At 36.4% G+C, this 13,182-nt stretch overlaps 1 protein-coding gene across 4 annotated transcripts in view; it reads left to right on the top strand.

Annotated features, from left to right (window-relative positions):
- Window positions 1–9,734, top strand: part of snama (something that sticks like glue) — a 46,877-nt gene extending 37,143 nt beyond the window's left edge. For all 4 annotated transcript variants that reach the window (XM_089638160.1, XM_089638158.1, XM_089638157.1 and 1 more), the window contains one exon: window positions 5,104–9,734. In XM_089638160.1, coding sequence (XP_089494286.1) covers window positions 5,104–8,638 — 3,535 coding nt within the window. In that variant the 3' untranslated portion in view covers window positions 8,639–9,734. The remainder of the gene's footprint in view (window positions 1–5,103) is intronic.
- Window positions 9,735–13,182: the final 3,448 nt, after the last annotated feature.

Raw genomic sequence — 13,182 nt, 5'->3', positions numbered from 1 at the left:
ATGAAGACGCACTCAATGGAATGTCCAGATTTAGTTTCCAAGTAAAAATTATGTGAATTAAAACTTTATCTTTGAGTACAGATGTATATAGTTTCAGTGTTTCGTTCATTAATGCTCCATCACAAATTTACTATTTTTCAGAAAATTATATTGTTTTCGCCATTATTAACACACTTTTTGCGGGAAAGGTAGTTTTATTATTAATCTTTGAAATGCCGATTTTCCACGACATTAATACCTGTGTAGTGTGCAGATGGTAAAAATCCCGCGAACTTAAAGTATTGTTTTCAGATTACAAATTGTATTGAGTACTCCGGTGCTCAATCGATACAATTTTTTTTGTATTCAATGGGTACTTTTGGCACTTAAGATAGTTATCAAATACCTTTAAATGAATATTATATATCAATATCTTCGAAAGGTCTCTAGAAATAAACTATACAGGGTGTCCGGAAACTCGTAGTACAAGCGGGAAACTGGTGAATCTACATCACATTTGGAGTCGATTTTGTGGTATATTTTTTTTTGATTTGAACTTTCGTTATCGAGTAAATCGAGTTAGAAGTTGATTTTTTATTTTTTTTTTTTAATCAAATTCTTATAAATTATTACTGAAGATCAAAGTACCCAACTAATTAAAACTATTTGAAAGTAAAACAAATGAAGAAACTCGGATTTGAAGCATTATTTTGAAATCACCCTTCATTTAATCCGGTGTAATCATAAAATATTTCTGCTCTGCAGGGTTAAAACATCTGTTGTTCAACCCTAAACACCAGAAAAAACTTTAACCCTAAAATAGCCGAAAAATATTTTTTTTTGTTTTTTTTTTTTTTTTTGTGAAAAAGCTCAAATCAAAAGACTTCATGTTTATTTGGGTTCCCCATGTGGTGTAGATTCTCCAGTTTCCCGCTTGTACTACGAGTTTCCGGACACCGTGTATATACATAAAAAAATGTGATACAAACCTTCCTTATCCTCGTATCTTTCATGTGCAAGGATATTTTATCATAAGGACACAAAATTAAACTCATAAAATGGGTAATAAATCATCATTACACCTACGGCACCAAAATGTGGAAATTATTAATTTATTTTTGTAAAGATATGGGCCAAATAACAACGATAGTAAGTTGTAATTTAATAAAATATATAAAAACGTTACAGTATATTGACCCAGCACCACAGACATATGAATATATAGACTAGAAATTAAAGGTGAGGGGTAAAATCAACTGTTGAAGAACGAAGGGGGTAAAGCTGACTGTGATTCGTCAATAAATCAATCTGACAGTATATAGGCATCTCACATTATAATATCACCATTTAGTTCTTAAAAGTAAAATCTGCTTTTGAATGAATAGACATTTTTACATGGGAGCGCAAATTACTCGCCACGTTATGAACAAATTTGCGAAGTCCAAATTCGGCAAAAAAAAAATTCTTCTATTTTCAGAGTCGAATATTTTGTTTACGTATTTAGTTAAGACACTTTTATAAGTGTTCATAATTTACTTCCCAGTAACAACGATACGCACACTTGAGAATCGCTACATTCGACCAATGTTGGAGGGTTGTCACAACCGCTCTGTTACTATTAATAATAAAATATTGAAATCTTTAAGAAAATATATAACATTTCAATTTTAAGAAGATAAAAGAAAAGTAAAACAACTAAAAAAACAAATGAAATTATATACACACAGTTTATACCAGCGATTCCTAAGAGTATTTGGAGTAAAAATTTGGACATCATTTTGCCTTCCGATGACTCTTTTTCAATTAAAAACAAAAAACATGATTTTCTATCACACATCGCCACTCGGTATAACCTAGCGCATTACGTGATATGCACTCCTTCTCGTTCCAGCAGTACCGTACATACGAAACAAGCGCGTACCTAACACGTGGTACCTAAAGCGCAAAAGGCGAAGGCACATCCCTGATTCTTATGCAAACGGCTTTGTATTTTGCATCCAGATGTATCTCGATGTGATAGTATATGTTTCTACAACTGATTCATATTATACGATGTGAATAAGCTTAAAATGATGCTTACATATGGAATGTAATACGACAATTGGGTTTATTCTCTTTTTCACATCTATTTTTACAAGTTTTCATAGCACAAGCCACTATTTTGCCGTGTTATTTCATAAAATGCCTCGACCATAGCTCGACGCTAGTTCGAACAAGAATGATGACGTCACATTCTCAAGATTCACGGGAAGCCATACGCGAGCCCAGCCGGCTCCAATGGAACCAGTATGTGGAGTGGGGAATAATACGCTTTTAATCACTTAGGGCAGGTCTACTAATATTCATATGTCTATGCCCAGCACTGACTTCAGTTTATGAAGTCGTATTACAAATTACGCTTTTATTTAATATAACATTTATGTAGCTGGAGTATGGTGAGTACCTACTATAATATGTCATTAAAATATAATGCTTTATATTTAAAGATCTAGCAGTTTGAACTTTACCTACCTGAAGGTAAACTTCACACACTACCCGAAGGGGGGTCACCAGGGTCCCCCGTACATCGCGGAGCGATCGTATCTCTTAATATTCCTTTTACCCTTTCCAGTAACATTCAAGTAATGCAAAGGACTATGAAATTGAGCATAACTCTAAAACTTATTATTATAGCCCTTTCCAGTAAAAATGCATCTTTTCCACTGCACTCACGGCATGTTTGTTGGGAACAATTTTTTAATAAAGTAATGGTGATCAGGGGTGAAAGCATCGTTATTGCATCGAAATTTGATAGATATTATGTGATATCTTAAAAAATAGTTAAGGAATACCTTTTCTAGGATTTCTTAAATTATAGAGCGATGTAAAAAAAAAAAAAATTAAGATATTGCACAACACTATTTTGGGGGAAGTGTATAGTCCTCCTACGGAGCAGGAGGGTTAAAAAAACTTTTTTTTCTATTCGAGACGTTGTCTTTTCCCACATGAAGTGTGTTAATAGTATTATTTTTTTTTAATATACGACAAAATAGCAGCTTGTTATATTAATTTGATCAGAAAGAAGAAGTTTGTATGTTTGAATGGTTTTTTCTGTATGATGATTCAATCTGGTATAATATTGATTCCACTTAAGTCACTTACAATATTTTCCAATGGCTGCCAGCTCACCACAGAACCACCGTATCAAGACTTGGATCTCCGGCACATTAAGAAGACTCAAGATTCAGATCTCAAGGCCTGAGATTTTCACAAGGACATGTTGACGTGTATTTGAAAGGATCACAAAATATTATTTAGTGGTAAAGCGGCAAGTTAAGGTATGCTCATGAACGAGGTCTGCCATTTTATGTAGAGTTTGTTGAAAGAGGTTTGAAGAGTCTCCGACAACGCCGTGAGCTTTCCTTGATTTACCTGTTGAAAATCTGTCTTAAAGAAACTTCTAACTTTAAAACAAAGTTTCAGCCACACAACAAATGGTGCTTTTATTTCAAAAGTATTTGGTGTTAGCACACGATAATTTGGTGTTAGCACACGATAATTTGGTGTTAGCACACAATAATTTGGTGTTAGCACACGATAATTTGGTGTTAGCACACGATAATTTGGTGTTAGCACACGATAATTTGGTGTTAGCACACGATAATTTGGTGTTAGCACACGATAATTTGGTGTTAGCACACGATAATTTGGTGTTAGCACACGATAATTTGGTGTTAGCACACGATAATTTGGTGTTAGCACACAATAATTTGGTGTTAGCACACAATAATTTGGTGTTAGCACACGATAATTTGGTGTTAGCACACGATAATTTGGTGTTAGCACACGATAATTTGGTGTTAGCACACGATAATTTGGTGTTAGCACACGATAATTTGGTGTTAGCACACAATAATTTGGTGTTAGCACACAATAATTTGGTGTTAGCACACGATAATTTGGTGTTAGCACACGATAATTTGGTGTTAGCACACAATAATTTGGTGTTAGCACACGATAATTTGGTGTTAGCACACGATAATTTGGTGTTAGCACACAATAATTTGGTGTTAGCACACAATAATTTGGTGTTAGCACACGATAATTTGGTGTTAGCACACGATAATTTGGTGTTAGCACACAATAATTTGGTGTTAGCACACGATAATTTGGTGTTAGCACACGATAATTTGGTGTTAGCACACGATAATTTGGTGTTAGCACACGATAATTTGGTGTTAGCACACGATAATTTTGTGTTAGCAGACGATAATTTGGAACAAATTCCTTTCTAAGCTAATAAGAAAGATCAGCTCTTCATCACTATAGTGAGGGAAATCATTGCAAGTCAAGAAACAAAGATGAACCTTTCCCATTTAACACATCCATAATTATCCATCCCCATCACATGAAATAAATTTGTGTTAAACTTTATTATCTTACAAAGCCAGGTGAATTTTTCACACTTACACACAGTCGACAAGTTCAATTTTGTTAAAATGCATATGGGCTGGTGCCCGTGGTTTGTGGTGTCAGCCTGATACACTGCTATATACTATATATGTACATGCCTGCTAAACACTGATAAATCTACAAAGAAAAGTTAAATTAATAAATGACCTCATTAAAAAAAATTAAAAAATATAAACAAGGTAAAAAAAATTCAAAGAGTCATAACATCTTGTTTAGCACTGTGTAGTGAACAAATCATATCAACAATATCAAAGATACGAATTTAACTAAATCATCAAGGGTATTTTAACTCATTTGCTGCCACCGGGCTAATTGGGACCGTTTAGTTTGTTTACATTCTCAAAATTTTGTGGCAGCGAACCTGTTATAAATTACATTACATTTTTTATTTATTTATTGACATTATTCTTCAGATTCGAATGAATGTGATCCCCAACCAACATGCTCAATAGTAATGAAATATATCTCTCGAAAAAATGTTGTCTTGGTAAATGACAAATGTATTGTGTTATTTTGCAAATGACGAATGAATTTATTCAGAAAACCTGATATTCTGTTGGATGGTTTCAGTTCCAGAGGGATATCATAATTCATCAATTCATAATCCATTCTTTTAAAATGATTGGTTAGATATACATGTTGACTAAGCAAGTTGTATTTCTGTGTGTGCAGGTATCAGAGGCTCAATGGACCTAACCCCGTCCTTCTGCCAGTTCCCATGTCCGGTCCAGATATGCCAAGGATGCGATATGTTCCTTCCTTTGAAGATGTCCCTCCAGGAACGCAGCCTCCTCCGCCGGGCTTTGAACACTCTCCAATCGACCGCAAGGATGATATCGCCCCTCCCGGTGTCAGCGAGAGGGAAAGGGAACGTGACAGGGCTCTTCCGCCTTTCAGGGATGGTCCTTACAGGGACTCCAGGCCGCCTTTCAGAGAAGGCCCACCCGGGATGAGAGACGGTCCACCGGGTATGAGAGACTGTCCACCTGGAATGAGAGACGGACCACCAGGTATGAGAGACGGACCCCCTGGAATGAGAGACGGACCACCTGGAATGAGAGACGGACCACCTGGTATGCGAGGTGGACCACCGGGTATCAGAGATGAACCACCAGGAATGAGGGACGGACCACCTGGCATCAGGGATGGGCTCAGTATGAGAGATGGCCCTCCCGGAGTAAGAGACGGACCACTAGCCTTTAGAGATGGACCTCCAGTTTTCAGGGATGGCCCACCTGGACTAAGAGACGGTCCACCAGGGCCAACGCAACTATTTCAAGAAACTTGTCCACCTGGTTTCAGAGATCATCCTCCACCAGGCTTTCAGGATGGCCCACCACCAGGTGGTTATCGGGATGGACCACCAGGGGGCTTCAGGGACCACCCTCCTGGTTTCCAGGAAGGACAACCTCCCGGCGGCTTTAGAGATGGTCCACCTCCTAACAGTTTTAGAGAAGGTCCTCCCGGTGGATATAGGGATGGACCACCAGGAAAATATAGAGAAGGTCCTCCTCCACTTTTCAGAGATGGTCCTAAGTTTAGAGAAGGTCCTCAAGGATTCCGCGATGGCCCTTCCAGAGATGGGATGCCACCCTACAGAGATTCTCAACAAAACTACAGGGATGGACCAGGCTTTAGAGATAGAGCTGTTCCATACACAAGAGATGCCGTCTTGCATACTCGGGATGGTCCATTACATTCAAGAGATGATCCACCACACTCGAGAGATGGCCCACCACATTCGAGAGAAGGGCCACCACATTCAAGGGAAGGACCACCCCGCATAAGAGACAGTCCACTACGCTTAAGGGATCCATCTATTCCTAGAGATGGCCAATCTCATACAAGAGATGGACCGCCGCACACGAGGGATGGATCCCCCCACATAAGAGATGGACCCCCTAAACCGAGAGATGGACCGCCTGTATCAAGAGATGGGCTGCCACATTTGAGAGATGGTCCTAGGGAAGGCCTCCCACATGGAAGGGAAGAGAGATTCCATCACGCGAGAGACAGTCATGGAAGAGCTCCCTACTCCCATCATGATCGCCAAGGAAGAGGTCATTCCAGACCAGACATTAATAGAGACCGATACAGGGAACATAGAGAACACAGAGATCCAGAAAGACCCAGGGAACATGCAGATAGAAATTATGAAAAGATTCGTGAAGAAAGACCTAGGGATTACGATAAGAGTAGAGATGTGGATAAAGAGAGAGATTATGGTACTTATTACAGCCCAGACAGAAGACGCCGCTCTCTCACACCCAAGCGTGAACCCAAAGAAGAGAGATCCAAGGCTCGGCGAGGAGAATCTCGTGGCCGCTCTAAGGAAACGGATTACAGGAGGGACTCCAAAAAAGATAACGACAAAGGAAAGATTGAGGATGACAAAAATAAAGATAAAAAACTTAAAGATAAAAAGAAGAAGAAGAAAGAATCAGAAAAGAAAAAGAAGAAAGAGAAAAAAGAAAAGAAAGATAAGGTAGATGGTCCAAAAGGTGAAGATGCTCGTGATGGTAAAGGACCTAAAGAAGCAGATATCCTTAAAGTTGAAGTTAGTGCTGGAACTAAAAGGGAAACAGTTTCTCCTGACCCTAAAACTATAGTTCAAAAACCTCAAAGTTCACCCAAGAATGTTGTTGACGATCTGTATAATGATGTATTATCAGAGGGGATAGACAAAAACATTATCGAATCATATGGAAAAGATTTAAATCTCGAAGTAAATAATGATGATAATGAAGAAGAAAATGAAGATGAAAAAGAATTGTCCTTTGATGGCTTGGAATTGAGAGCTAATGACCTAGATTTGAAACCCGATACTATCGATGTGTCCAAGGATAAAGGTAAATCTGAAATGCTTGCCCCTGTGCCAGAACTATCCAAATGGGAAGTAGAGGATGATCAGATTTCTGGGAATGAAAGACGAGAACAAGGAGAATTACTTTCCCCAGGTGATAAATCCGGTAAAGTTACCTCTGAAGTCCTGAAACGAGCAGAAAATGCTATATTTGCCAAGGCAATAAATTCAATAAGACCTATTGAGATTAAGAAGATCAGTACAGATCGAGCTAAGTTGTACTCAGCAGATATTACACCGATTTCAGAGAGTGATGCAAAGTCCGCAAATAACATACAAATCACTGTTCCGAGTAACGCAGATCACAGATCAGTGGAAATCAGTGAAAGTAAAAGAAGTAAACAAGAAAGAACACCGCCTCCCAAGCTATCTATCAAAGAAAGACTTGGAGGGAAAGTTGATGAACCTTCTAGGAGGGGAAGAGAAGAGAGAGTAGTCCACAGCACAGTTGAAAGAATCAAGTCAAGATCCAGAACTCCACAGATGAGACGATTCGAAAAGGAACCTGGTCATCGGAGGATTACAGTTGAACCGTCCAGAGAAAGGGGTCGCAGGTTTGTTAGCAAGATAGAGCCAGTTGATGTTCGAAATGCAGGGCCTGACAGAATTGTTACAGAGGGAAGAAGTCATAGGTATGAAACACAATCTGCCAGTTTTGAGAAACATAGAGGGCAAGGAGATGAAGACATTAGATTTACTATCAAAGAAGATCGCAAGAAAGAAAGGCGGGCAAACCGAAGCGAGAGTCCTGAGAAAAAGATTAAGAAAAAAGAGAAGAAGCTACACAAAAAAGAAAAAGAAGAAAAAAAAATAAAGAAAGATAAAAGTGATGAAAACAAAGATAGAACTCCCAAGAAAATTCGCCTCATTAGTGAATCCAAAGACGCTAAACTTGAGACTAAAAACGAGGCCAAGGTTGCAGAAGGTGATGGAAAAAAATCAACATTAGATGAAGCGAGCTTTGAACCTGATTATGATGAAACTGTAGAATCTGAGCCAGATGGAAAAGATCAAGAAAGCAAGAAGGCACCGTTGATCAAGACCCTGGAAGATGGTGACATAGGTAACAGTGAAACTATCCATTTGGACTTGAGTAATGTGAGGAAGAGATCTCACTCTGCAAGCTCTTCTTCTTCCTCTGAGAGCACCAGCAGCTCCAGTTCCTCCGGCTCCAAGAAGCGCCGCCGCAAGAAGAGAAAGCTGAAGAAGAAGAAAAGCAAGCGCCAGACCAGTGAAAGCGGAAGTGAATCTGACTCTAGCTCTGATGAACCCAAGAAAAAGAAGAAGAAACGCAAACACAAGAAAAAGGCTAGCAAAAAGAAGAAGAAGTCAAAACACAAATAATGAACGCTAGTAATTTGTATGTAGTTTTTTGTTATTTTTCTAAAATACCTACAACATGGGCAAACGTGGGCGAGGAAATAAAGGTATCATTTCAGAGTTACCTGGTAATCTCGCCATATTATGTAGACTTTTGTGACTGGAATTCATTATTAATATTGTGGTATGTAACATCTCAATTTTGTTTTAGTTGAATTAATTGCCACTGGACTTGTCATTTTATCATTATTATACTTGATTTTTTTTTTAAATATGGAAGGATTGGCAATATGCCTAGCTTTATGTCATTTTACTTTTGCAAAATATTATCGACCATACTTTTAGCAACAATGATGACGTCTGAAAATATTGTGGATAATCAAATAATTCAAACTAACCACTTATCCACTTGAGCGATAGCTACCCAAATTTAGGTAGGTGATTTTTATAAATTATGACTTATGAATTAAAATATGGGATGGAAATTGGAATCTAGGTGGATTCATTGGCTTTAAACCGCAGTAAGCATAATATTTTAAATCAAATGGCCGAATCAAAAACCGATCACCCGGAAATCTCCATCGCTCGAGTGGTTATGAATTAGAAACTAATAGGATACTTTCTCATATAACTTTAAATATTAATGTAAGATTATATAAAAGTTCTTCAACGTGGGACAAAATTATAAGAACTTTTAATGTTTTATTTCAAACCCAGCCACAAATTTAGGGTTGCACTTTTAATATATTTCCATTTTAAATGTGTTTTTTCTTCATTTTCCACGAATTCATGTCTAGAATGTTCCTGTTAGTGACTTTGAATGTCAGGATGATTCTGTGCACAATTACTTTGGCTAAAGGCGGGTCTGTGCTAACATGAAACATTGGAGCAAGGTCACAGTGTTTTTGTTTTCCGTGGCCGATGGAAATCAAAAAACGTTCGGGCCCCGACCCAATGTTTTTGTCCGATGTTTTGAAAATATCGGACTAGATTTTTTCTTAACTTTGTTTCACCTGTTGAGAAGTGAGGGAAGGCAATTTATTGCGATTCCAAAGTACACATACTGTAGTCTATTGCAGATATTATTGTAAAGTGTACAATTTCATAAGTTTTGAATAAAGAGTGATATTTCGAATAATGTCTTTAATTTCCCTTTTCCCCATCATTAATTTATTATTATTATTTTCCTCTTTAACTGTTAACACACTTCAGGCGGGTATCTTTTGCGCCGGCAGACCGCTGGAAACGGGCGAAAATAAAGGTCCCTTGCGAATTATTTTAATTTGTTTTAAATCGCTATTGACTAATAACTAACTGAAAAATTACTTATTTCGTTAATCTTCAAACTCATTGCCTATCAAGGGTCAGGTATTCAATAGTAAAAGGTCCCTTTGTTGAAATACCGATGTACACGAAAGACTCGAATATAAATATAAAAAGAAGAATTGTATTGCGATTTGATAATTATGTCCATATAGTTGGGACCTTTAGAAAGAGATTGGCATATAATATTCATACAAAAACATTGGATAATTTATTCTTTTTTGCCATTGAAATGTAGCCGGCGCAATAGGTAAAAATACCCTTCCCGTCCTTAAGCAACAATCGACCGAACGGGTAGAAATACCTTTCCCGTCTGAAGTGTGTTAATTCTTTTTAACCTTCCCAATACCAAGTTAGATAAATTCCTTACATCCCAAGATGACATGCCACTATAATCCGCCAGTCAGATTTTATTGCAATATTCCAAATTACTGTATTGTGAATAAAAAAAATTTGCAACTTAGAACGGGTTGTTTTGGAGAATTTGAACAATTCTTCAAATTTCAAAGTTAATTTTCAAGTTCTGTGAAAGTTCTTTTCAAGTTCTGTTATCATTTCAGTTCTATCAAGTAACTAGCCTATAATGATATAACAACAGAACTTGAATGGATGTTGAAATTTGATGAATTGTTCAATTTCTGTGAAACAACCCATCTCTAGTTTCATATATTTATGATCAAACCGATTTACAGAGTATCCAGTTTAAATTCACAATCGAGTTCTGTGATTTTTAGAACATTATTTATCCCAAATTATTTACCTATTATTTTATTGTGATACAAAGAGTTTCTGACAAATGTGTATTTATTTTATAACATAAATAATAAAATTTATTTGTTTTCTCTTACCTACCTTACTAGGCTCATGCCCTTATCATGGTAGCCATAATGTGAAAAATATTTTTTTGTTCAAAGAAATTTTTTTTAACCGGTTATCACTTTGATGGCATTATTTATTTTTATTAAAAGACAAATGACTTGGTTTACATTACTTTATTGTTATATAAGCAATCTACACGTTTCACGAACAATGTTCACTTCATCATGAGTAAATGTACACTAAAGTTAAAAATTATGCATGCATCACCTTTGGAGAGAGGTGATAATTTCATTAGAAGGGAAATACCAGGTAGGAAAATATAAAAGATTGTTTGTTTATTTTTTTGCTTATTTATTAAATCTGTATTGACGTTAAAATTTTTCTTATTACTAAAATTTCAAAATTATTAATCTGCAATGCCTTATGGCGCGAATACATTTGCAAGCCATAGCAAATAGCGCAAAACGCCGCTTGCGCTGGCTACATTCCTTTAATAATAATAATATTTGGATGATTTGTATAGCGCCGTTTTTGTGCAAAATCACCTCAAGGGTGCTGTACAAATATATAACACATTTCCACAATGATCCGTGCTATCACTAACCATATATTGAGACTAACACTCATTAACATCAACCAATTGTTTATTAGCGAAATTTAGATACAGGATATAGGACATAATTGGAAAATTGGATATAACTTGACTTTCTCTCAGGAAATAGTGACTGAGTTCGCTGATCATTTATTGAAAATGATCATACTTTCGATGTAAATACACGGTTAAAAAATACAGGTTGTTATGCTGCGTTTACATTTGCTTGAATTATGGGAAAGGAATGAATCAACAGCAAATGGAGCGAAACGCCGCTTGCGCTTGCTTCCTAACCTACTTCTACATAAGAAAATACAATCATTACATTAAATTAATTTTGTAAACTCCTGATTTTTTAGTTCGAATATCGCTATCTTTATTGTTAAATATAAATTTCTTCAATTTGTTATTCATATAAAACGCCGGTTAAATAGTACCTGGAATATTTTTTATTTATAATTTTTGATAAAACACATAGATTGTGCACATAAAAATAAAGTGATGTAAACTAAGTAATTTATCTTTTTAATAGAATAAATTTATCACTTCTTTCTTTGGCACACTTATTTTGCAGTTTCCACAAACAATTAAACAGGGGGCCTACTGTGTATCTTTCGAAACTTTCCTGCCGCCGGTGTAACCACGTTACAAACCCGTATTAACCACAGACATAGGAATTAATAGACGAGAAGATAATGGCGAGGGGTAAAATCAACTGTTGAAGAACGAAGGGAGTGAAGCTGACTGTGATTCGTCAATAAATCAATCTGACAGTAAATAGGCATCTCGCATTATAATATCACCATTTACTTCTTAAAAGTAAAATCTGCTTTTGAATGAATAGACATTTTTACATGGGAGCGCAAATTACTCGCCACGTTATGAACAAATTTGCCAAGTCCAAATTCGGCAAAAAAATTCAGTTTTATTTTCAGAGTCGAATATTTCGTTTAAGTATTTAGTTAAGACACTTTTATAAATGTTCATAATTTACTTCCCAGCAACCAACCAGCTTTGTGTTTCGCGTCCAGACGTTTCTCGATGTGATAGTAACAACTGATTCATATTATACGATGTGAATATGCTTAAAATAAAGTAAAATAATGCTTATATATGGAATGTAATACGACAATTGGGTTTATTCTCTTTTTCACATCTATTTTTACAAGTTTTCATAGTACAAGTCAACATTTTGCCGTGTTATTTCGTAAAATGAACCGATGATGCCTCGACCATAGTTCGCACAAGAATGATGACGTCACGTTTTCAAATTTCACTTGAGGCCATACGCGAGCACAGCCGTCTCCAATGGAACTGGTATGGGGAGTGGGGATAATACGCTTTTAATCACTTAGGGCAGGTCTACTAATATTCATATGTCTATGGTATTAACCCTTTCCTTGGGGTGTTAAAAAAATCCTCATCCTCCTGTGCTATACACTCGGTAAGTATTTATATATTGTAATTGCTTAATGCAATACATAAATGTATTGCGGAGGAATACCTAAAATTTGAACTCTGTGTTTATTATATTTAGAGAGATATTTTATTTATTAAGATGTTCAATCATCTGACAGCACCGGCAAGGAAAGGTTAAACCACGAACGCACTGGTTTGTTAACCCGAAAGATACAGAGGCCCCCTGAACCGTCTTAACAATAAAGCAAAAATTCTGTCCAAAGCTGCAAAACTATCAAATATATTTTTTACTAACCACACAATAACTCAAAATCCTGTTTAAAATTTAGTAAGTAAGTAACAATTATTTTTACAAACAATAATTATTAGCCTGAAACACTCATCCACATTGAAAAATTTCCTGATAAAAGATACA

Source organism: Hesperophylax consimilis, chromosome 12 (assembly GCF_061612785.1).
Source record: "Hesperophylax consimilis isolate HC1 chromosome 12, BYU_Hcon_1.0, whole genome shotgun sequence".
Lineage (NCBI taxonomy): Eukaryota > Metazoa > Arthropoda > Insecta > Trichoptera > Limnephilidae > Hesperophylax > Hesperophylax consimilis.
The sequence above is the reverse complement of the archived record's forward strand: the minus strand, read 5'-3'. Positions and strand labels throughout refer to the sequence as shown.